At 50.9% G+C, this 25,223-nt stretch overlaps 1 protein-coding gene and 1 long non-coding RNA gene across 4 annotated transcripts in view; one reads left to right on the plus strand and one right to left on the minus strand.

Moving 5' to 3' along the window:
• The window catches only part of kcnn3 (potassium intermediate/small conductance calcium-activated channel, subfamily N, member 3), an 84,940-nt gene that overhangs the window by 4,424 nt on the left and 55,293 nt on the right, over nucleotides 1–25,223 (minus strand). For all 3 annotated transcript variants that reach the window (XM_069940542.1, XM_069940543.1, XM_069940544.1), the window contains 3 exons: nucleotides 19,134–19,244; nucleotides 12,568–12,695; nucleotides 10,150–10,219 (listed from right to left, as the gene is read on the minus strand). In XM_069940542.1, the coding sequence (XP_069796643.1) occupies nucleotides 10,150–10,219; nucleotides 12,568–12,695; nucleotides 19,134–19,244 (309 nt within the window). The remainder of the gene's footprint in view (nucleotides 1–10,149; nucleotides 10,220–12,567; nucleotides 12,696–19,133; nucleotides 19,245–25,223) is intronic.
• On the plus strand, nucleotides 5,908–9,786 carry LOC138764503 (uncharacterized). The gene is made up of 2 exons (XR_011358173.1): nucleotides 5,908–6,048; nucleotides 9,330–9,786. It is a non-coding gene; the product is annotated as an uncharacterized lncRNA (long non-coding RNA).

The following is a 25,223-nucleotide window of genomic DNA, read 5'->3' on the forward strand; positions in this document are numbered from 1 at the left end:
CACCTACCCACTCACTCTCTCCCTCTCCATAGAATGCTACAGCATAGAAAATGGGCCATTTGGCCCTTCTAGTTGGTGCCAAACATTGTTCAGCCAGTCCCAATAACCTGCTCCCATTCCATAACTCTCCCATCCGTGTATCTTTCCAATTTATTCTTAAAACTCAAGATCGAGCCTACATTCACCACATCAGATGGCAGCTCATTCCACACTCCCACCACCCTCTGAGGGAAGAAGATCCCCCTCATGTCCCCCTTTCACTCTAAAGCCATATCCTCTCATATTTATCTCTCCTAATCTAAGCGGAGAGGGCCTGCTCGCATTTACTGTCTAAACCCCTCATAATTTTGTAAATCTCTATCAAATCTCCCCTTATTCTTCTTCGTTCAAAGGAATAAGGACCTAACCTGTTTATTTTTTCCCTGAAGACCCAGCAACATCCTAGTAAATCTGCACTTTTTTAATCTTATTGATATCCTTCCTGTAGTTCGGTGACCAGAACTACACATAATATTCCAAATTTGGCGTCTCCAATGTCTTATACAACTTCAATATAACATCCCAACTCCTAAACTCAATACTTTGATTTATGGAGGCCAAGATGCCAAAAGCTCTCTTTACATCCCTGTCCACCTGCGACGCCATCTTCAGGGATCAATGTACCTGTATCCCCAGGTCGCTTTGCTCTTCAATGCCTGACCATTAACAGTGTACACCCTTCAGTGATTTGCTCTTCCAAAATGCAATACCTCACACTTCTCCCACCCCACTTCTACACCTGTTACAACACACAATTGACTGGCCAACCAGCAGACTAGACCAACATTTATGGAAATGGAAACAGTCGGGGTCCACTATTTAAAACAAATACACACTGAGAATGGGTAACAAGAAATTGTTAATGCTCTTGGCCCCCCGCCCAAAAAAGCTGCTTAAAGCTTGGGAGTGGGCGGAAGATTTCAATGCTCAAATTATTCTTGTGTAAGGTTTTAGACCCAAAATGTTGTCTCTCCCCAAAGATTGTAGTAGCCTGCTAACCAGTACACAAGATGGCTGACGAATGCGGCAACCACGCAGACCCCGTGGGGGCCAACGACCTTAGTTGCAGGTGACAACCCGCATGGGAGGAAACAACGGTGGGAACATCGACCTATCAGAGGCCAGCGCTGCCGTGTCGTCACTCCTGTCGTCAACAACGGGGAAAGAAAATAAGTGTGTGTGTGTGTGTTTGTGTGTGTGATTCTTCCCACACTTTGTGGTAGCGCGCTCGGTACATTGGTGCCAGTTGGGCACAAAGATGACAGACCAAGTGGCTCTTTATGTGGTTTTGATGAAGCTCCCAACCTTCTGGGCATCGCAGCCACATGAGTGGATCAAAGAGGCCGAGGCCCAGTTCCACCTCCGTCGTATTAACGCCAACAACACTTGTTACTACTACGTGGTGAGCTCGCTCAACCAGGAGATGGCAGCAACAGTCGTCGCCTTCCTGTGGTAGCTTCTGGAACAAGGCAAATATGATACCCTCAAGGAGCTATTAACCTACACCTTTGGGCTTTCAGGGCCTGATTGTGGCAAATGAATGGTTTGGGGGACAGGGCCTCATCCGCCCTTATGACCGAGATGTTCGCCATTGCTGAGGGACACAGGCCTTGCCTGCTTGTCAAGCAGATTTTCTTGGAGCAGCTGCCTGAGGATATCCAACTCTTGCTTGCCGTCGAGGACTTCAGCAACCCCAGGAGAGTCACAGCCTGGGTGGACATGCTCTGGAGAGCGAGGAAGGAAAATGGTGCCTCGGAAGAGCAGATCACTAGGCCTCGCACACAGCCGGCAACAAGGCCACAGCAAGCGGAGTGGCAAGTGGACCCACCAGTACCCACCAGTACTGTTACTATCACCAACAATAGGGTGTGGGGGCCCATCGATGGCGCCCACCCTGTGCGTTTCAGGGAAACGCCATGGTCAACCGTCATTAATGGCCACGGCAGTTGGCCAAGTGACAGCCTCCTCCACGTGCGGGACTATCTGTCGGGAAGGTGACAGAAGTGTCCTCTCCCCCTCAGCCTACACCTGAAACAGCAAGTCGGGCCCGGCACTGAGGGCAGCAAACAGCACCACCATACAAAGATTCGGCACCCACACCATCCCCCTCTGCTTCAGCAGCATTCATGATTGCGGCGGTGGTGTAACCGCTCCTGGGAGCAGACTTCCTGCGAACCCACTGCCTGAAGGTGGATCTTAAAGGGCAGCGATTGGTGCATGCCAGGACTTTTCAAACCTTGCTCCTGGGGAAGCCAAGTTACCTGCCCCCATACCTCGACTCCGTCACTTTGTCCGACATTTCATTTACGGGGATCCTGGCGGAGTTCCCTTCAATCGTGGCACCAGAGTTTTCCATCACCAAGCTGAAGCATAGGGTAAGGCACCACATTTTCACCCAGCTCCATGCCAGGGCGCGCCACCTTCCCACAGAGAAGCTCACCTTTACAAAAAGGAGTTTAAAAAAACGGAAGAGCTGGGGATAGTGCGGTGTTCTGACAGCCCCTGGACCTCCCCCGTGCACATGGTACCGAAGGCAGCAGGAGGGTGGAGGCCATGTGGTGACTAACGCCACCTCAATGAGGCCACCACGCCAGACAGATACCCTGTGCCCCATATCCAAGACTTTACCGCTAACTTACAAGTGTATGGCTATCTCCAGATCCCGGTCCATCCCGATGACATCCCTAAAACATTACCCCTTTTGGACTTTTTGAGTTCCTGAAAATGCCATTTGGACTTGAGAATGCAGCCCAGAGGCTGATGGATGAGGTGGGCCGGGATCTCACATTTGCATTTATCTATTTGGACAATTTTCTCATCGCCAGCCGCAATCACACAGAGCACGCAGCCCTTCTAAGACAACTGTGCACTCAGGTAAAGGATTCGGACTAACTATAAACCCCGCTAAGTGCCAGTTCGGGCTGGAAATTATCGACTTCCTGGGGCACAGAATCAACAGGCATGAAGCCTGAAAAAGTGGAGGCTGTTCAGCACTTTGCCAAGCCCTGTACAGTGAAGGGGCTGCAAGAATTCACTGGTTTGATAAATTTTTTATCACCATTTCATACCGGCTGTGGCCTGCATTATGCGCTCCCTGTTCGCACTCATGGCGGGGAAAAATAAATACATTACTTGGGACAATGAGGCTTCAGAGGCATTCCAGAAGGCTAAGTAGGCACTGGCCAATGCCACCCTTCTGGTACACCCCAGGCCAGAGGCGACATCCGCTCTTGCAATAGGCACCTCCAGCATAGCAGCAGTAGGTGTACTGGAGCAATTCACTGAAGGGCAATGGCAGCCCCCCCCCGCCACCCCCCTTCTTTAGCAGACACCTCCAGGCACCCGAACTCAAATACAGCGCCTTTTACCATGAACTATTGGTGCCGTACCGGTCATTTCAGGTATTTTTTGAAAGGTAGACAATTCAGGGCCTTCACAGATCATAAACCGTTAGACCTTTCCTTCTGTAAAGTGTGGGACCTGTGGTCGGACAGGCAGCAGAAACACCTCTCCATGAACATCCAGCTCATTGCAGGGAAAACCAAAGTGGTGACCCACGCACTGTTGCACCCCGCGATCAAGCCCATCCAGGCCCTGTCCCAGGGAATAGACAATACAGCCCTTGCCAAGGCACAGCAGGAAGACCCTGAGGTCCAGGCATCCAGGACAGCAGTTTCCGAGCTCAGGCTGGGGGACATCACCATCGCTCCTCTGAGACGCCTCCATTGGCAAATCCTGCACCATCGTGTCGGCAGCAATGGAGACGGCAGGTTTTTGACATGGTCCTGTAACAGTGTTGCATTAACTGCCAACCCTTGTCCTATTAAAAATTTACAATATTTGTAACATCAATTTTCTTTATTTTACTGGTTTAACGTGTCCCTTGTATGGCTATTTGAGAGTCTGGAGTCATAAATATTTTGGCCACTTTGGATACTGGTGAAGAGAGTTTATTTTTAAATCACTAAGCAGTCATTTCATGGTTATTTTTATCTCTTAACATTAAAAAAAACGGTGGCATTCTCTGGGAACCTTGGCTTAATGCTGACCTCTGGAGTGCTAGGATCTTCCCATTCTCCCCCTTGGAGAACCAATTAGCCATGGTGAAGAAGTCTCGCCAGCGGTTATACTTTACAAGAGTTTGAGGAGATTCGGACCGTCACCAAAGACTCTTGCAAATTCCTACAGGTGGACGGTGGAGAATCACAGGTACAGAGGTGCCAATGCATAGGACGGGGAAAAAAAAAACTCCAGAGAATAATAACTTGACCTGCGACATCACGGGCACCAGTCTTCATTCCTCGAGGTCATCTACACGAGGCAGTGTCTTAACCCTTTGGACCCCAGCCATTTTTAATCATTCATAATATATACTCTGGACTGGGTCCATGGGTAAACCAGCTGGTGGTTTGGTATAAAACCAGTCCCAGAAAATTGGGACACGGAGTCCAAAGTGTTAAGAAAGAAGTCTCTGTCCTCAAGGAACCCCACCACCCAGGTCATGCCCTCTTCACTCTGCTGCCACTGAGAAGAAGGTACAGAAGACAATCACCTAGCGGCATGTGGGCAGCATGGTTGTGCAGCGGTTAACGCAACACCTTTACAGCACCAGCAATTAGGACCGGGTTCGAATCCCGCACTGTCTGAAAGGAGTTTGTACGTTCTCCCCGTGTCTGTGTGGGTTTTCTCTGGGGGCTCCAGTTTCCTCCCACCAATCAAAACGTACTGGGGTGTGGGCTAATGGGGTGTAAATTGGGTGGCACGGACTCATAGGGCCAAAATGGCCTATTACTGTGCTGTTCGTTCAGGTGCCTTGCTGCTTGGCGTAAGGTGATCCTGTCTCTCCATCCATCTCTGACCCCCTGAATTATCGTTGTTGCCCCGCCCCCTCCCCGTTCTCCTTCTTCGGTGAAGGCTCCATCTTTGAGCTGAGTTCCTAGTCGATGTTGAGTTCACGACTATACATGGGGATAAAATTCTGAAGGGGTTTCCCGTTGCCGCTTTCAGTTGCAGTGGACAGGTAAACCCTGCCCATTGATCAGCAGATTCACCTGCCCAGTTACCACCATAAATTCCAATTTGTAAAACCATCCATCATCTGCAACCCATGGCTTCTCGAGTCCCTGACTGGGAGGCTAAACAGGTTCCACACCTTGCCCACCTGGAGGTTATCGGACAGAAGGAGCTCCTCATACCTCCTTTAGCTGACCATTTGTGCAGCACCAACATTGTGCTATAGGAATGTCTAAATTTATAATTCCGGGGTGGGGGGGGGGGGGTGGGAAAACTGTGGGGGAAATGATCTGTGTAATGTCAAAATTCAAGCACAGAAATGCTGGAGGGACTCAGCTGGTCTCGTGGAATCCATAAAGATCTATCACTGATGTTTCGGGCCTGAGACCTTCCTCGGGGTAAAGTGGAAAAAGGCAGGCATCTGAATTAAAGGCTGGGGAGGGAAAGGGGGGAGGGGGAGGAGTTCAGCCCTTCACACATGATAAGAGGGAAGATTTTGCCTCTGTGAAAGGAGGCAGCGGGAGATGGGAAGAGAGAGAGAGAGGGAGATGGGAAGAGAGAGAGAGACAGACAGAGAAGGAGATGGGAAGAGAGAGGGTGAGAGCTGGAGGAAAGAAGATGGGGAAAGATATGGGTGGGGGGGGTTGAAATTGGAGAAGTCAATGTTAATGGCCAAGTAATTTATTTAAACACCTCACGGTGGCGCCAAATGCCGGATAATTAACACTGGCTGTTTCTTGCAGCATATCAGGCCAGGGATAGTGGGTGGGGTGGGGGGCACTGGATCTGGCCGCCTGTCAGGTTCCCAGTATCTCGGCTGGAAAAGCACATTTTAATCCATACCCACAGTGACACGATACATAGTTAAAAAAAAAAGAAAGCAGCTGACTTCACACCAGGCTGCCGGCCGGAGTCCTGTGGTCGAAGGACTCACATTAGGCTGCGGGACTGTTGGCGACCAGCTCATGGGAACCAGGATTCGAGAGGGTGTGGGAGGTAAAGGAGGCCACCTGATGGGGCTCGGGGGCCAGAGGCTTCATGGTCGTGTCGGAGCTCTGGATGTGGAGCTCCCGGGTGGCCAGTGCATCAAATGGGAGTTGGTCCGGCTGCGGGGGTGGGGGGGGGGGGAGGGTTGGAGGTGAATCTTTTGGTTCTCTTTCTCCTATTGTTGGGGCGCCGGGCAATTCTAATGGCAACTCATTGTTTGTACCACAAACAAAAGCCGCTTTTGTATAATATTACATGACAATCAAAACATTCTTGAAACTAAAGAGGCTTTTGGACAGGTTCATGGAACTGAGAAAAATAGAGGGCTATGGGTAAGCCTAGTAATTTCTCAGGGAGGTACATGTTTGGCACAGCTTTGTGGGCCAAAGGGCCTGTATTGTGCTGTAAGTTTTCTTTGTTCGAGTCTGTTCTGAATTTGTTGATTGTCCTAAGACACAGGGAAACCATTACCCTCACTACCACCCCTCCCACAGTGGGGAGCTTCCTCAGTACAACAGGCATGCCAACTGTCTGAAATCAGGTCCCTGGAGTGTGGTGCTTCAGTATGTAAGAGCGACGTACACAGGCGTATGGTGGAAGGTTGAGGTAGAAAGGCTCAACCGATGAAAGGTGATTGACCTGAAGCATTTTCTTTCATTCACTCCCTACGCAACTTGTTCGCCCTTCTAGGCAGCAGGACTTTAAATCTCCAGAGTGCAATGTCACTCAGCTTAATCCAGCGTACCTGGATCTCACACCCTACCCCCTATCTACTCACAATTTCTCCGTGTCTGTCCCCAGGATGAGGTCTTCCAGACCAGATCTTCCGAAATATCTGCCTTCTTCCACCAGCGTGGCCCTCACCCACATCTCCTCTATTTTCCGCTCACCTGCCCCCGGACGCAACACACATAGAATCTCCTCATCCTCACCTCCCATCCTCCGCATCCAACACATTATCCTCCTTAATTTCCATCACCTACAACAGGATCCTGCTACCAGACGCATCATCCCTTCTCCGTCTTTCTTAGGGACCGCTCCCTCTGGGACTCCCTCTTCCACCCTCTTCCCCACCAATCTCACCTCCTGCCCCCCCACATCCGCCCACCCACACCTTCATTTCTGTCCGCGAGTAGTGCTACATGTGAGCCCACGCCACATCCCTCACCAATACTCACGCCTTCCAAGTGAAACCACACTTCACTTGTGCATCCGTGGGACTGATTTACCACATCTGGTGTTCCCGTCATATTCTTCTCTACATCAGAGGGACTGGGTGCATAGTGGGAAATCGTTTCGCTGAGCACCTTCACTCCATCCGCACCAGGGACAGGGATCTCCCAGTGGCCGACCACTTCAATTCCGTGCCCCATCCCCATGCTCATGTGTCTGTCCATGGTCTCATGCGCTTGTCAAACCAAGGACCATGTGTAAATCGGAGGAGCAACACTTGAATTTCCATCCCGGTTCCCTCCAACCGCACGGCATTAACATCAACTTCTCCGGCTTCTGCTGGACCCCTCCCCATTCCCCCTCTCTTCCCCTTTCCCTCTGTCTCCTTTCCTCCAGCTCTCAACCCCCTTCCCTCTCCATTCACTTCCTCCCCCTCCCCCCCCACCCGTTTGCTACTGTGCCCTCCCTCCCTTCTCCACCTTGTGGGACTGAGCTCCTCTCCTTTCCCGTCCCCCATTTTTGTTCGGGCGCCTGCCGACATTTTGCTCACGCGTTGGCCATGTATCGTTATCTTTGCTGCGTAACGTTCACGGCCTGACCCTGCCGAATCCCACCAGCGTTGTGTTTTCACGCCATTTGCTCTGTGCAGCGCTGGGCCTTTTGGAGACAGTCCCTGATGTGGCTATTAAATGATTTCTAAATTGAATTAAATAAAGATCTGCAATTGGATTAGAAAGTCACTTGTTACCATGGTCACAATCCCACAGTAGAGGTGAAAGGAATCGACAGACAGGTGATTGAAATGATAAGGAAGAGCGAATGGGGTTATGTCTGGCACAGGCTAAGAGGCTGTCACAGATTTAATCCCTTGATAATTTAAACCTTACTCTGAACTCTCCCTTTAATACTGCTCTGGAGGCTTAGATTAATCCTCTCAATATTCCTCTTTCTGCATCCTCGGACAAAGTTGCCACAGCCCCTACTTTTTAATCCCTGCCTCCAACCCCCACCTTTCTCCTCCCCACTCCCACTGTAGCGGGCGCTGTCCCTGGTCGAGGATGAGGCCTCTATCCCCACAGCAGGTCAAAGCGACTGCGCGTGTGACCAGACACTGAGGGAGGATTTGCTGCCATGCCCTTACAGCACCAGCGGCCGGGACCGGGGTTCAAATCTGTAAGGAGTTCTCCCTGTGTCTGCGTGGGTTTTCCCTGCGGGGGGGTGGGGGAGACTCCAGTTTCCTCTCAACGTTTGAAATGTAATGGGGTGCGGGGGGTGTAGGTTAATTGGGTGTATACTTGGCAGCACAGGTATAGGTAAGGTGGACGGCCAGTGCCTGTTTTCTAGAGTGGGAATAGCAAATACCAGGGGACATCTGTACAAAGTGAAGGGAGGGAAGTTTAGGGGAAACATCAGGGGTAATTTTTTTTTTCACTGAGAGTTGTGGGGGTCTGGAATGCATTGCCAGGGGTGGGGGTGGAACCTGACACATTAGGGGCATTTAAGAGACTCTTAGACAGGCACATGGATGGAAGAAAAATTGACGGTTACGGGGTTGGGAGGGGTTAGTTTTTTTTTGGTTGGAATATATGGGTCGGCACAACATTGAGGGCCGAAGGGCCTGCGCTGTGCTGCAGTGCTCTGTTGCGATGTAGCGGGGGGGGGGTGTCAAAGTCCAGCCCATCCTGAGGTCCAATGGGCAGGGAGGGGAAGGGGTGGGATAGGGAGGGAGGGGGAAGAGGGAGAGAGACAAGAGGGGAAGAGAAATGAAGGGGGAAAGGGAAAGAGGGAGGGGAGAGACGTGAATAGAAAAGGAGGGTGAGGAGGAGGAGGTAGGGGAGGTTAATTGTGATTTTAAGGGTAATTTTAAGCAGGAGATTAACTCCATGCTTTCATCAGAACTGGCAGCATGGTTAGCGCAAAGCAATTATAGCACCAGTGACCTGAGTTCAAATCTAGCACTGTCCGTACAAAGTTTGTACATTCTCGCTGTGATTCCATGGATTTTCCCGTGGGGGTGCTCCAGTTTCCTCCCACTCTTCCAAAATGTAAATGGGGTAGCACAGACTCATGGGCCCTGCTGTCTGCCTAAATCTATTTTTAATTAAACATTTCTGTAGGTGGACCGTGGAGAGCATTCTGCCCGGCTGAATCACTGCCTGGTATGGAGGTGCCAGTTGCACAGGACAGAGGAAAAAAATCTCAGGGAATAGCGAACTCGGCCAGCACCGTCGTGGGCGCCAGACCACCCCATCGAGGACATCTACAAGAGGTGGTGTCTGCAGCCTCTCTCCTCACGGACCCCCACCGCCTAGGAGAGGCCCTCTTCACACTGCTACCGTCGGGGAAAAAGGTAGCCTAGCAATTAGCGCAACGCCTTCACTGCGCCAGGTACCGGGGTTCGAATCCTGCACCTCCTGTAAGGAATTTGTATGTTCGCCTTGTGTCCGCATGGATTTTTGTCCGGGTTCTCTGCCCCTTCAAAACATACCGAATTGTTGGTGTAATTGGGTGGCACGGAAAGACCCTGATGCCTAAATGTAAACATTTTTTAAAAATTAAATCTTTATAAAAACAGCTTCTTCGTCTCCGCCATCAGATTTCTGAACAGACAATGAACCCCCTGACACTGCCTTAATTTCTCTCTTTATTTGAACAACTTATTTACTTTTTAAAAATCTCGTATTTACGAAACCGGAAAGTTTCCACCTTGCTCTGCACTGCTGCAAGACAACAAATGTCGTGACTCACACTCGTGCCAAGGATCCTGATTCTGATTCTGACCGCACCTGGGACCAACCACTGCCAGGGCCTTTAGGGTGCACTGACAGGAGAAGGAGCAGGAGGGCTGAATTCCCTCTTGTATGCACAGCGGCACTGGTTTACCACAGGCTTAAAAACAAACATCGAAGGGAAGTACGCGACCGCGATGCCTGTTACCTTCGAGAGGTCGACCAGAGTGTTTGCCTGGTCGCTGAGCTTCCTCTGTTCCATCTTCACGTTGCGAAGCCTGCAAGGTTTACATAAAAGCACAGCGCTTCAAAACCTGCTGGGGCGCCCCCACATTCCTTCCTACCCACAGTTTAAATCCTTTCCACTCCCCCCCCTTCCATCTTTCAGCTGCAACCCGGCTGCATCAAGGTGAGGGGACAGTTGCTGCAGAGAATTGGATCGGAGGTCAACCCACAGGACCACAAGAGCAGCAGAGCGGATCATTGGAGCCTACCTCCCCCCCCCCCCCCCACCATTGGCGTGATCTACCGGGATCGTTGCCTGAAGAGGGCGCGCAGAAATTTTCAAGGGCCCCTTCCCCACTCCACACACTGCATCTTTTAGCCGTTCCCGTCGGGGAAGAGATACAGAAGGATCAGAGCCAGCACCACCAAGCTGAGGAACAGCTTCTTCCTACGGGCTGAATGACCAAAGTAACGGCTCTCACTAACCCTCTGAGACCAGTGCTGTCTGTAAGGAGTTTCCACGTTCTCCCCGTGTCTGTGTGGGTTTCCTCTGGATGCTCCGGTTTCCTTCCACCCTTCAAAATGTATGGGGGAAGGGGTAGTTTGCAGGTCAATTGGGTATAATTGGGCCCCACGGGCTGGTGTGCCGGAAGGGCTGGTTACCGTGCTGTATGTCTAAAATTTAAATTTAAAAAACACTGATCTCTTCAGGATCCCAATTACTTTACATAAATGGAATGGAAGGGCTGAGTGTGGTAACGATCAAACGCAGGCAACTGGGTCCTGTTCAGGGTAGCACCGACATGCTGGGCCGAAGGGCCTGATTCTGCGATGTGCAGCTCCACAACTTTCCCACCAAAACCCTAATTCTCCACACAACGGCTCGCATGTCTCCAACACACCTCGTCAGCCGCCAATCCCGAATCTGCTGAGCCAGGTCCCAGCCTCTAATGCATTCCAGTACCAGCTGGGCCCCTGTACAGTAAGAGTGGATGCCCTCTCTTCCATTGCAAGGCCCCCAGTACCACTTCCCAATTTTTAAGGGCACTGTCCAGTCCGGATGCAAACCCGGCTGGGCACGGAAACTGCTCTCCCTGACCACGGAGAGTTGTGGACAGGCCATCGCACAAACCACCCTCCCCGTTATTGACCACGCTTCCCGCATCCCACCTCCTCATAGTCTTCACCTCACCCCCGTCGATACAAGACATTCACTACCAGATTCAAGGACGGTCTCCTTCCTGCTGCAATCAAACTTCGATTGGTTCAACACCATCCTCCAGTCATCGCTATGAGCCTTGCTCTGTTTTAATGGGACAGTTCCCCATGTCACTAGATTTTGCCCTTCTCTTTTATTCTGCGCCTCTTGGTTTACTCGAGAATTGGTTGACTTGCCTGGATGGCAGCAGCTTCAAGGGGGAAGCAGAGGAGTGGCGCAGGGCACCAAAAAACAGGAGTGCCCCCCCCCCCCATTTTAAGAAGGAAAAGCAGAGGAGATGACCCCACGGGACGGTGACCATAGACCAGCGAGGGGCAGAAAGAGGGCTGTTGGTGACTTGAGAAAAGGAACCCACGCGGGCTGCCAGCTGCTGCTGCCGGCTTGAGACCAGCCGAAGGGGGCACCAGGTAACGGAACCAGGACATGAGGGGGGGGTTCCCAACTGTGTTGGAGGTTCGGATCTGGAGCTCAGGCAGCCGATGGTCTGGACTGTGCGGCTGCGGGGACTGATGGAGCACTGGAGGCGAATCTGCAGCACTCGGTGACCCTGGTGGGAGGGAAAGAGTCAGTGACCCTGAGGGGGGCAGTCAGAGACCCTGGGAGCAAGCAATCAGTGACCCTGGGGGGGACAGTCAGTGACCCTGGGGTGGGACAGTCAGTGACCCTGGGGGGGGGGGAAACAGTCAGAGACCCTGGGGGAGCGGACAGTCAGTGACCCTGGGGGGGGACAGTCAGAGATCCTGGGGGAGGACAGTCAGTGACCCTTAGGGGGGACAGTCAGTGACCCTCGGGGGGATGATTCTCTTTTGCTTCTCTGACTGTAAGGGAACCAGGCAATTTCTGCTAACGGAACCATAGAACATGGCAGCACAGCAAAAAAGCCCTTCTAGTCTGTGCTGAACTATTATTCTCTCGAGTCCCATTGACCTGCATCCAGTCCATACCCCCATCCATGTCCCCATCCAAATTCTTAAATGTTAAAATTGAGCCTGCATTCACCTCAGCTGGCAGCTTGTTCCACACTCCCACTGCTCCCTGTGTGAAGAAATTCCCCTTCATGTTCCCTCTAACTGAGGTGAATCTTTGCCTCACAGTCGACTGAAGGGAATTTTGTTTCATGCATTTTCTGGTTTTGGACCTGACAGTGAAAGAATCTTGAAGGAAGAATTCTATCAAACTCACTGGTGGATAGCCTGCAGAAACTTCCTCTGGTGTTTCCGCACCTTGGCGTGGTCGATCTTCTTCAGCAGCTTGGTGTGCTTGTAGATGAGCCAGGTCTCCCGAAGAACATTAGCAGCTGCGTTTTTAATCTGGGAAACCACAGGGAAAGGAGCAGAGAAATCATACCGTCGGCATCAATGTGTCCCCCTTTCCAACCTGAATCTCACCATCGACAGCATCAGAACCCCCCCCACCTTGGTGAAGCATTCCATCACAGCGCCCTCACCGCCTGACCTCTTCCTGAACAGAAATCCTGGGCAAACTCAGGAGGTCACACAGTGTTCTTCATGAAGATAAAAATACATAACCTGACCACAAAAAAATATATCAGTAACATGTTGCTGGAACTTGAGCTTATAGGGGAAAGGTTAAACAGGTTAGAACTTTATTCCCTGGAATGGAGAAGAATGAGGGGAGGTTTGATAGAGGTATTTAAAATTATGAGGGGGGTGGACAGAGTAATTGTAGGTCGGCTTTTTCAAAGCTTGCAGAGGGATCTGGAATGGGCTGGAAAATGGCTGATGGAGTTTAATGTAGACAAATGCGAGGTGCTTCAGTTGGGAAGGAGAAACCAAGAAAGGACGTACATGGTAAATGGTCAGGCGGTAGAACAGAGGGACCTGGGAATACAGATACATCATTCCCTGAAAGTAGCGTCACAGGTGGATAGGTTTATAAAGAGAGCTTTTGGCATCTTGGCCTTCATAAATCAAAGTATTGAGGACAGGAGTTGGGTTGTTATGGTAAGGTTGTATCAGTCATTGGTGAGGCCAAATTTGGAGCATTGTGTGCAGTTTTGGTCACTGAACTACAGGAAAGATATCAATAAGATAGAAAGAGGCAGAGATTTACTAGAATGTTACCAGGACTGAGTTACGGGGAAAGGTTAAACAGGTTAGGACTTTATTCCCTGGAGTGTAGAAGAATTAGGAGAGATTTGATCGAGGTATTTAAAATGATGAGGGGGACAGACAGAGTAAATATAGGTCGGCTTTTTCCACTGAGGGGAGGTGAGATACAAACCAGAGGATGTGGGTTAAGGGTGAAAGGGGAAAAGTTTAGGGGAAACATGAAACAAAATTTCCTTTAGTTGACTGTAAGGCAGACAAAGATTCGCCACAGTTAGAGGGAACATAAGGGTGAATTTCTTCACACAGACAAAGGTAGCAGCTGAAGTGGTGAATGTGGGATTAGTTTTAACACTGAAGGAGAATTTGGCCAGGTACATGGATGGGAGGGGTACAGAAAGTTCTGGACTGAGTGCAGCTCAATGGGACTAGGCAGAATAATAGTTCAGCACAGAACAGAAGGGCCGAAGGGCTTGTTTTCTGTGCTGTAATGATCTATGGTTCCATAACCAACATTTCGGGCCTGAGGCCTTCATCAAGGTCTGAGCAAAATGCAGACAGGCGTCTGAATAAACTGGGGGGAAAGAGTAGACCTGTCCCACAGGCAAGAAGGTGGAGAAAGGTGCGAGGGGACAAGAGAAAAAAGCTGAGGGTAGGCAGGAGTTCTGTGACTGGGGAGGGAAGGGGGTGTAGAACTGAAAGAAATAAGGTAGAGGGATGGGGAAGAGAGGGGGAACGGGGAGGGGGGCCAGCAAAAACTGGAAAAGTCGAGGTCAATGCCGCCCGGTTGGAGAGGGCCCAGGTGACCCCTGTAGATTCACGTGAAGTGTTGCTTCACTTGGAAGGATGGCTTGGGGCCCGGAATGGTGGTGAGGGAGGGGGCGTGGGCGCAAGTGCGGCACCGCCAGCGGTCACAGGGGAAGGTGCCAAGGGGGCAATTGGCAAGAAGTGGACAAGGGAGACATGGAAGGAGCGGTCCCTACGGAAGGCGGAAAGGGGAAGTTGTGTCTGGTGGTGGGATCACGTTGGAGGTGACAGATCATCGTGATGGATGCAAAGGCTGGTGGGGTGGTAGGTGAGGGCAAGAGAGGCAGAGGGGCCAGGGCGGACGGAGGAGACGTGGGTGCAGACTGAGTTGATGGCGGTAGAGGGAAAGCCACTTTGTTTGAATAAGGTGGACGTCATGGAAATCCTCATCCTGGGTGCAGATCTGACAGAGACGGAGAGGGAGCTCCCCACTGTGGGAGGGGCAGTACTGAGGGAACTCCACACTGTTGGAGATGCAGTATTGAGAGCTCCCCACTGTGGGAGGGGCAGTACTGAGGGAGCTTCCCACTGTGGGAGGGGCAGTACTGAGGGAGCTCCACACTGTGGGAGGTGCAGTATTGAGGGAGCTCCACACTGTGAGAGGGACAATGCTGAGGGAGCTTCCCACTGTGGGAGGAGCAGTACTGAGGGAGCTTCCCACTGTGGGAGGGGCAGTACAGGGAGCTCCACACTGTGAGAGGGACAGTACTGAGGGAGCTCCACACTGTGGGAGGGGCAGTACTGAGGGAGCTGCACAATGTGAGAGGGACAGTACTGAGGGAGCTCCACACTGTGGGAGGGTCAGTACCGAGGGAGATCCCCACTGGGGGAGGGGCAGAACTGAGGGAGCACCACACTGTGGGAGTGGCTGTACTGAGGGAGCTCCACACTGTGGGAGGGGAAGTACTGAGGGAGCTCCACACTTTGAGAGGGACAGTGCTGAGGGAGCTTCCCACTGTGGAGGAGCAGTACTGAGGGAGCTTCCCACTGTGGGAGGGGCAGTACAGAGGGAGCTCCACACTGTGAGAGGGACACTACTGAGGGAGCTCCACACTGTGGGAGTGGCTGTACTGAGGGAGCTCCCCACTGTGGGAGGGGAAGTACTGAGGGAGCTCCACACTGTGAGAGGGACAGTACTGAGGAGCTTCACACTGTGGGAGTGGCTGTACTGAGGGAGCTCCACACTGTGGGAGGGGCAGTACTGAAGTTCCTCCACACGTGGGAGGGACAGTACTGAGGGAGCTCCACACTGTGGGAGGGGCGGTACTGAGGGAGCTCCCCACTGTGGGAGGGGCAGTACTGAAGGAGATCCACACTGTGGGAGGGGCGGTATTGAGGGAGCTCCACACTGTGGGAGGGGTGGTCAAAGTAGCTGAGAATAAAAAGCTTGTTCCAGTCCCCGAGGCAGCTTTGGTGAATTAATGGATGCTGCTCATAACTGCGGGTTAATTCCAATGGCCAAGGCACACAACAGGCCACTTCCAAAACTGCCCACCTCTGTGGGCCCTGGGTCACCTCTTGAGACCGTAATCCAGAATTCAAGCAACCGGCAAAAATAAGGTCGGGAATATAAACAAACAAAAGTTTAATAAGAATAAATTAAAATTTAAACAAAAGTTCAAATTGTAAACATTCCCTAAAATAACACGTAAACCTTTGGTGAAGATGGGAGCAAATGTTCAGCCAGTGGTGGGAGGGCCTTGGTTGTAGCAGCTGTTTGAATAAAGTTGTTCTTGAATAAAATGGTGTCGCCTAGGATGAAGAGCTGGTTGATGCCGCTCGCCATTGGGGTGACTTTTAAAGTGTCTCCATATCCCTGCTCAGTAAGAGTTGACCTGGTCAGATGCTTTATTTGTAAACTTGGGGGAGTGGGGGGGTTAATTATCTATAATATTGTTCATCTTTCGGGCAGCTCCATGGAGGGGGAGGAACCTGCAGATGCAGTGACGATTAAATGCTTTCTAAGAATGTGACTGAAAATAAAGTAAGATGCTTTAAGGTTTATATATTCATGCGAGTGAAATTTGCACATTAGTTTTTTAAACTGTTTATTCATAATGCAGGTGTATGAGAGGCATTTTAATAGTGAGTCTCAAGCAACCAGAAAACTCACTTATCCGGCATCTACCAATTCCCCATAGGTGCCGGATACCAGGGGTTTTACTGTGTGCCTTTCTTCTGATCCTTCTATCCAAGGGTGGGGTCAACTGTGTTATTTTTCCGCTCGACTATTTTTGGTCGCCCCACCCTGTACTTTCTTTACGGGAGTTGACCGAGGACACATTCCAGGTTGGGGCTACTCTTTTGAAGCTGGCAGCCAGAAGGAGGAATAACTGGGCTCCTGAACTTGCTGCCTATTCCTGGGGATATTCCCCTCCCTCAGGCCCTCTGCTGAAAGTTAGTCGCGGGCTGTCGTAGTCCCATAAGTTCCGTCCCACAGCAGGTGCTCTTTTGAGACCCGAGTCTACAGTCCAGAGCGATTCTAAGGGAGCTCCACTCTGTGGGAGGGAGGGAGCAAGCTCCGCACTGTGGGAGGGGCGGTACTGAAGAAGGATGAACTGAGAACGTGCACTGAGAATGCAGTGTTCAGTTCAGGGCAGCACTGAGGAGCTGAATTTTGGGAAAGCTGTCACGTCCGAGAATTGTGCCCCGCAGACAACCCAACCCACTGAATGAGACCCTTGCCTTCCCAAACAGGTGAGAATTTTCAAGGAAGGAGATAGAGAATCTCACCCACAGGCTCCAACCTCAGCAAAGCAGGCAATAAAATTGTCAGCACGTGGGAGTTTTCTGGGTGGAAACTGGCTGTGATGTACTGAGTGAGTCGCTGGCAGCATGCAGAGGGCAGTATTGAAATGCATTATCTGATATTCTCTGCTTTCCTTATTGGCCTGGTGAAAGCAGTGGAGGCCAAGAGGTTTGCCGCCTCAGTCAAAAGAATAATAGCAAAAAAAAACCTTTTCCTGTGGCCAGATTGGAGTGTCAGAGAACAGGGGATGCAACATGGTGGGTATCGATTCTCCTGAGGTCCTGTCGTTGCCAAACTGAAACTGTGACCATGTGTCAGAAGCCCTCATGGCCTGTCCCAATGCAATACGGATTCATCTCCCTGCTGCTTGCTCCCAAATATAGAAACCAGAGAAGGTTGCGGGGTGGGGTAGGAGAAAACATTGCGGGTGTTAAACAGGTTAGGGCTTTATAGTGTAGACGAGTGAGGGAAGATTTGATTGAGGTATTTACAATTATGAGGGGTTAGACAGAGTAAGTGTAGGTCGGCTTCTTCCACTGAGGGTAGGTGAGATAAAGACTAGAGGACATGGATTAAGGGTGAAAGGGGAAAGGTTTAGGGGGCACATGAGTGGCATGGGACAAACTGCCAGCTGAAGTGACATTTAAGAAGAATTTGGATGGGAGGGGTATGGTCATTGGGACTGGGCAGGGATGAGAAGGGCCTGTTTTCTGCGCTGCAGGCTTCATGTTTTTTAACGTGCCATTAATACGTAGATGCATCGAGTCCACGCTGCTGAAGATCCAGCTGCGCTGGATGGGTCACGTCTCCAGAATGGAGGACCATCGCCTTCCCAAGATCGTGTTATATGGCGAGCTCTCCACTGGCCACCGTGACAGAGGTGCACCAAAGAAAAGGTACAAGGACTGCCTAAAGAAATCTCTTGGTGCCTGCCACATTGACCACCGCCAGTGGGCTGATAACGCCTCAAACCGTGCATCTTGGCGCCTCACAGTTTGGCGGGCAGCAACCTCCTTTGAAGAAGACCACAGAGCCCACCTCATTGACAAAAGGCAAAGGAGGAAAAACCCAACACCCAACCCCAACCAACCAATTTTCCCCTGCAACCGCTGCAACCGTGTCTGCCTGTCCCGCATCGGACTCGTCAGCCACAAACGAGCCTGCAGCTGACGTGGACTTTTTACCCCCTCCATAAATCTTCATCCGCGAAGCCAAGCCAAAGAGAAGAAGAATACGTAGATGGGATTATGGGAATCATCCTGTCCTTGCTTTGCGATGCGGAGAATGGAGACAGGAGTGACCAGGAGAAGCCATTCCCAACGGGGGCCCCGGTGGGGTCACAGCTCGGTTAAGTAAAAGCCTTGGTAAAACACAGAGGTCTGTAGTCACTGTGGCTGAAGTAAAAACGATGCTGGAGAAACTCAGCAGGAGAGATGGTGTACCTTGCAGAGCCAACATTTCATCAAGGTGCGGACAAAATGTCGGCAGGCGCCCAAACAAAATGGTGGGGGAGCAGGGGGTGGGGAGGAGTCCAGCCCCACAGGCAAGAGGTCATGTGGATAAGGGAGGGGGAGGGGGCACACCAGCAAACAGAGGTGGGGGGGAGTTGGAGACAGGGATGGGCGAGGACAGGGAGTGGTCTAGCAGATACCGGAGGAGGATGGGGAGTTGGAGACAGAGAGATGGAGGAGGATGGGGAGTGGTCTAGCAAGTACCAGAGTAGTCAGCGTTACTGCCGTCCGGAGGGAAAGGGCCCAGATGGGAAAATCAAGCCAATTGACGGGAAGGACAGGATGCAAGGCTATGGACGGACACGTCGTTGGTGCCTGCTTGGCACAGGATGCCACTGTGGTTAGTAAGAGAGGTGGTATGTGGGCGGAAAGATAAAAGTTTGAGAAGCACAGTTTTGGGAATAAAGGAGGCGTGAGATTCAGGCAGAGGGAGATGCAGAAAATAACAACAAAAACGATTAATTATTTCAGCTCCAAAGTGAAGGAAACTGTTCTCCCGGCTGTTTTCCTTCTCGTCCACCATCCCATTATTGTGGCATGGCGCTCCAGTAGGATGGCGAGCTCGGGCAAGTTCACGCGGGCATGAGACAAGAGCTCAGTGAGGATCCTTACCCTCTTGGTGAGCTGTGTATCCATCATGAAGTTATGGACGTGCTTTTCGGCTTTGGTTAGTTCCAGTTTCCTAGCAACGACGGCAACCACCAGAGCTGTGCAGCCTGCACCCTTGGGGAGGTGGGGTGGGGGGGTGGGGGTTTAGGGGTGGGGGTGGTTGGTGGAATGCAGATGAGTGCCGTGTAGTGCATGAGAGGCAGAGAGAGAAGTACAGAGAGGGGAGAGACAGGGATGGGGGGAAGACGGATGAAGGAGAAGGGGGGAGGGAGAGAATGGAGGGGGGAGGAGGCAAACAGGAGAGGAAGAGGAAAGATGTGCGAGAGACGTGAAAGGCAATGAAATTGTCACAGACAGAACAAGCAGGGAGAGAACCGGGGAACATGGAGATGATGAGCATGGGGACATTTGTAAGGGAGACAGGTCGAGGGAAAGACGGGGCAAAGAAAGAGGATCAAAGGTGGAATAAGATCCAGGCAGCGATGTAAAACCAGACATGGGGGTGGGGGGAGGGGGGAGTGAGAGAGAAAGAAAGGGAGAGAGAGAAAGGGAGAGAGAGAAAGGGAGAGAGGGAGGGTGAGTGGGAGGGAGAGAGAGAGGAAGGGAGGGGGAGAGAGAAGAGAGAAAGGGAGAGAGGGAGGAAGAGAGAGGGGGAGAGAGAGAGAGAAGGGAGGGGGAGAGAGAAAGAGAGAGGGAGGGGAGAGAGAGGAAGAGAGAAAGAGGGAGGGGGTGAGAGAGAGGGACAGAGAGAAAGAGGGATGGGGAGAGAGAAAGGGAGGGGGAGAGAGGAAGAGAGAGAGGGACGGGGAGAGAGAAAGAGAGGGAGGGGGGAGAGAGGGAGAGAGAGAAAGAGAGAATGGGGAGAGAGAAGAGAGAGGAAGGGAGGGAGAGAGAGGAAGAGAGAGAGGGAGGGAGAGAGAGAAAGAGAGAGGGAGGGGAGAGAGAGAGAGAGGGATGGGGAGAAAAAGAGGGAAGGAGAGAGAGGAAAAGAGAGGGAGGGGAGAGAGGAAGAGAGGAGGGGAAGAGATAAAGAGGGAGGGGAAAGAGGACAAGAGAGGGGGAGAGGGGAAGAGGGAGGGGAGAGAGAGAGGGAGGGGAGAGAGGAAGAGGGAGAAGGAGAAAGGGAGGAAGAGGGAGAGAGGGGGAGGGAGAAGGGAGAGAGGGGGAGGGAGAAGGGAGAGAGGGAGGAAGGAAGATAGAGGGGGAGAGGGAAAGGAGAAAGCAAAGTGTAAAGATGGGAACAGAGAGACGGGAGGAAATCAGAATGTAATGAGGGACAGAGAATAGAAAACACACACAGCAACAGGGGGGTCCAGAAAATGGGAGGGAAAAAAAAGATTAATAATTTTTCACAAAGTGCTCCTTATTGAATATGAAGTCAAACTCTTCTCCTTGAAATTAAACAGTGATAAACAACAAAAGAAACACCAGGGATGATTTTGTCATCTCTGCCGCCCCTACTGTTGGGTTCAGGTTAAAAATCCAAATACAAACACAGAAACGCACGCACGCACTTCCAACTTCCAACTCAATGCTATGATTTGCCAATGAAGGAGGGAGCAGAGCAAGGCAGGAGAATGGAGGGTCGCAGAGACATGGCAGGCAGGCAGAGTGATCTCACTGAATGGTATACTATCCAAGGCAGGCTTGTGGACCTTTCCAGAGGGAATGGGGTCGGGGGGGGGGGAGAGAGAGTGAGAATCGTGAGAGAGAGAGGGGGAAAAGACTGAGAGAGACAGAGAGAGTGAGAAACAGAGACATAGAGAGAGAGGGATGGAAGGAAAGAGAGAGTGAGAGAGGGCAAAGAGAGAGAGAGACTGAGAAAGAGACAGACTGAGAGAGAGAATGACATAAACAGAACAAGAGGAGAGAGAGAGAGATGGGGATACAGAGATAGAAAATGAACGAGAGAAACGACTAAGAGAGAAATGAGGGAGACTGAGAGAAAGAATCCAAATGTAATAGAACATTCACTGAGGAGTCATAGAGGGAGACAGAAGTGAGTAAACAAGTGGAAAACGCGAGTGAAAGTGAGAGATGGGGGCAGGAAAGGGAGGATGGGCAAACGGGAGGGGGAGGAGGTGACAGAGGGAAAGAAAAGATGACGAAGAGAGATCACAGAGTAAATCGAGAGGTTGAAGGAGAATATTGTGGATCTGGAGGCCTGTTTAGGACGCAGCAAAGGAGAGTGATTGAGGGGGGAAAGGCAAGTCCCCTCTGAACATGTTTCCCATACAATGATCTTAAAGATGATGGACGGTCTAAAGAATCAAAGAAACAAAATTAAATAGGGAAAGAACAGACAAGTTAAGTCCTCCTGGTGGGATTGCAAACGGCACAGACATGGTGTTCAAACAATCAGTCACTGCTGTCTCACGTCCAGTCCCTGTGGGGGCTATATTCAGCTGAGCAGTGAGAAAAACGCCCTGAACCTTGGTAATTCACTGACAGTTTCTAAGGGACATGTTTTAAATCGTTTGGATAATGTCCTCGAATCCGACCTGCTCGAACAGGTCTGGCAAAGGGGGTTCGGGGCTCCTGACTCCCAGCACCAGCGATCCCCGACTCCAACCCGTGGGCCGTTCGTCGGATGCCCCAGTTCCCTCCCTAGTCCCCATTGCCGAGGGACCCACGCAGGCTGCTGGCGGCCCACCACGGGTGGTGGGCTGGCTCAGGGGGGAGCCAGGTATCAGAGCCGAGATTCGAGAAGGGCGCTGAGGACGAGAAGGGGCTCCCAAAGGGGCCTCGGGAGCCGAAGGCTTCCTGTCCACATCAGAGGTTTGGACCTGGAGCTCAGGTGGCCAATGGATGGGACAGGGGCAGCTGCAGAGACTGCGGGAGGCGAATCGACAGACACTCGGTGAGTCTGAAGGAACTCCCCTTTGCTTCTTGTTCTCCTATCGTTGGGCAATGGTATGGCAACTTACAGCAGACAAACGTTGAAGTACATCGTTATTAAATGACAATAAAGGAAATCTTTCAACCTTCGCCAGATCAGCCTGAACTTCATGCAGGGACAGTGCTACATTTAAACAGGCTTTTCAGCCCAACCTCTCCATACAAACCTCATGTAACCTATTCCCCAGAGAGAGTGTCCTTCTGTGGAACCTGTCCCCCAGGAAACCGTCCATCTGTGGAATCTATCCCCCAGGGAGATTGTTCATCCATGGAACCTGTTCCCCAGGGAGAGTGTCCGTCTGTGGAACCTGTCCCTCATAGAGTGTGTCCATACATGGAACCTGTCCCCCAGGGAGAGTGTCCGTCTGTGAAACCTGTCCCCCAGGGAGAGTGTCCGTCTGAGGAACCTGTCCCCAGGAAGAGTGTCCATCTGTGGAACCTGTCCCACATAGAGAGTGTCCGTACATGGAACCTGTCCCCCAGGGAGAGTGTCCGTCTGTGAAACCTGTCCCCCAGGGAGAGTGTCCATCTGTGGAACCTGTCCCCCAGGAAGAGTGTCCATCTGTGGAACCTGTCCCGCATAGAGAGTGTCCGTACATGGAACCTGTCCCCCAGGGAGAGTGTCCGTCTGTGGAATCTGTCCCTCATAGAGTGTGTCCATACATGGAACCTGTCCCCCAGGGAGAGTGTCCGTCTATGAAACCTATCCCGCTTAGAGAGTGTAGGTCTGCGGAACCTGTCTCCCAGGGCGAGTATCCGTTCATGGAATCAGTCCCCCAGGAAGTCTGTGTGCTTTGGAGAGATGGGTGATAGCTTCTCCAATGATCGTCCCCATTTCTGGAGCCTAAAACCCACTTAATCATTGCTTCCAGGAATCCAACAATTAAGACTTTGCTGTTTCTCAACTCTATGGAAGTTAGAGATCCTCCCTTACTCTGTAGGAAATTAATTTCATGCATGAAATATTAAACTGAGGATTTATTGCCTCTGCTTCCCTGCGACATTTGTAGCTTTATTAATTCCTTAAATGTCTGCCTTCCTTTCCTGAGCAGGGGTAGGTGCCAAGGGGATGATGGGTGGGGAAGGAGGAGTGAGCGAGGGCATCGTGGAGGGGAAGGCAGAGAAAGGGATGTGTGTCTGGTGGTGCGATCGCGTAGCAAGTGGCAGAAAATGGCAGAAGACACTGCGGCGGACATGGAGGTCGGCGGGGTGGACGATGGGAATCCTGCCCGTATTGCACGTTGGGGTCCAGGGCAGACCCGCTGGTAATGGAGGCTGAGGGCTAGCTGATGGCGGGGAAGGGGAAGCCATGCAGTTTGAAGAAGGAGGATGAGGTGTGGAAGGTCCTCGTCCTGGGAGCAGATACGGTGGAGCCAGATAATGCATTTTAGGTTGGGTGTGAAGCACCTTCGGGGTAGCATCAGAGAGAAATAATATTTTGGGGAAGGTTTGAGCATTTCCCCTCTCCCAGCTGCACCGAAGTACTGCCTCAGGCACAAAGCAAGGCAAAATTTTTAATAAAACTTGCTGCACGGATCTATAACTTTCCAAAGATTAAAGCAAACCATCTGACAACTGAGGAAACAATAAATACACCTGCTTTCCAGAAAATTAAAAATGAGGGACCATCATGTCATTGTGTGATCTCTGCATTAAGGGCATTAACTCTGCCCAAATGAATTCTCCTCATATCCAGAGTGACGTTCACCGCAAGCGTTTCCTGCCACACATACCCAGGGCAATGACCGCGCAGGGTTGGATGCAGAGTTAAGATCAGGGAACCTTACAGCACAGGCCTCTTCGGCCTTTCTAATCTGTGCCAAATTATTATCCTGACCAGTCCCACCGGGTCTGTAGCTGTTCCTACCCTCTCCCATCCATGTACCTGTCCAAATTCTTCTTAAATGTTAAAATTAATCCTGCATTCACCACTTCAGCTGGCAGCTCATTCCACACTCCCACCACTCACTGCGTGAAGAGGCTCCCCCTCATGTTCCCCCTAAATTTATCCCCTTTCACCGTTAACCCATGTCCTCTGGTCTCTATCTCACCCACCCTCAGTGGAAAAAGCCGACCTACTCTGTCTATCCCCCTCATAATTTTAAAAACCTCTATCAAATCTCCCCTCATTCCTCCACAGTCCAGGGAATAAAGTTCTAACCTGTTTAATCTTTCCCTGGAACTCAGTTCCTGAAGTCACGACAACGTCCTAGTAAATCTTTTCTGCACTCTTTCTATCTTACTGATATAACATAACATAACATATAACATAACAATTACAGCACGGAAACAGGCCATTAGGCCCTTCTAGTCCGCACTGAATCAAACACCCCTCTCTAGTCCCACCTCCCTGCACAATGCCCATAACCCTCCATCTTCTTCTCATCCATATACCTGTCCAACCTTTTCTTAAATAATACAATTGACTCCGCCGCCACTATTTCTCCCGGAAGCTCATTCCACACGGCTACCACTCTCTGAGTAAAGAAGTTCCCCCTCATGTTACCTCTAAACCTCTGCCCCTTAATTCTTAACTCATGTCCTCTTGTTTTAATCTTTCCTCCTCTTAACGGAAATAGTCTATCCACATCCACTCTGTCTATCCCTTTCATAATCTTAAATACTTCTATCAAATCCCCTCTCAACCTTCTACGCTCCAAAGAATAAAGATCTAATCTGTCCAATCTCTCCCTATACTGTAGATGCTTAAACCCAGGTAACATTCTGGTAAACCTTCTCTGCACTCTCTCCATTCTGTTTATATCCTTCCTATAATTAGGCGACCAGAACTGCACACAGAACTTCAAATTAGGCCGCACCAACGTCTTATACAATCTCAACATCACCTCCCAACTCCTATATTCCATGCAATGATTGATAAAGGCCAGCATACTAAAAGCCTTCTTCACCACCCTATTCATGTGAGTTTCTACCTTCAGGGAACGATATACCGTTACTCCTAAATCTTTCTGCTCTTCTATATTCATCAATGCTCTCCCATTTACCACGTATGCCCTGTTCTGATTCTTCTTACCAAAATGAAACACCTCACACTTATCAGCATTAAATTCCATCTGCCATTTTTCAGCCCACTTTTCTAAGCAGCCCAAATCCCTCTGCAATCCTTGAAAACCTTCTTCATTATTCACTATTCCACCTATCTTAGTATCGTCTGCATATTTACTAATCCAATTC

The sequence above is a fragment of the Narcine bancroftii genome, chromosome 5, assembly GCF_036971445.1.
Source record: "Narcine bancroftii isolate sNarBan1 chromosome 5, sNarBan1.hap1, whole genome shotgun sequence".
Classification (NCBI taxonomy): domain Eukaryota; kingdom Metazoa; phylum Chordata; class Chondrichthyes; order Torpediniformes; family Narcinidae; genus Narcine; species Narcine bancroftii.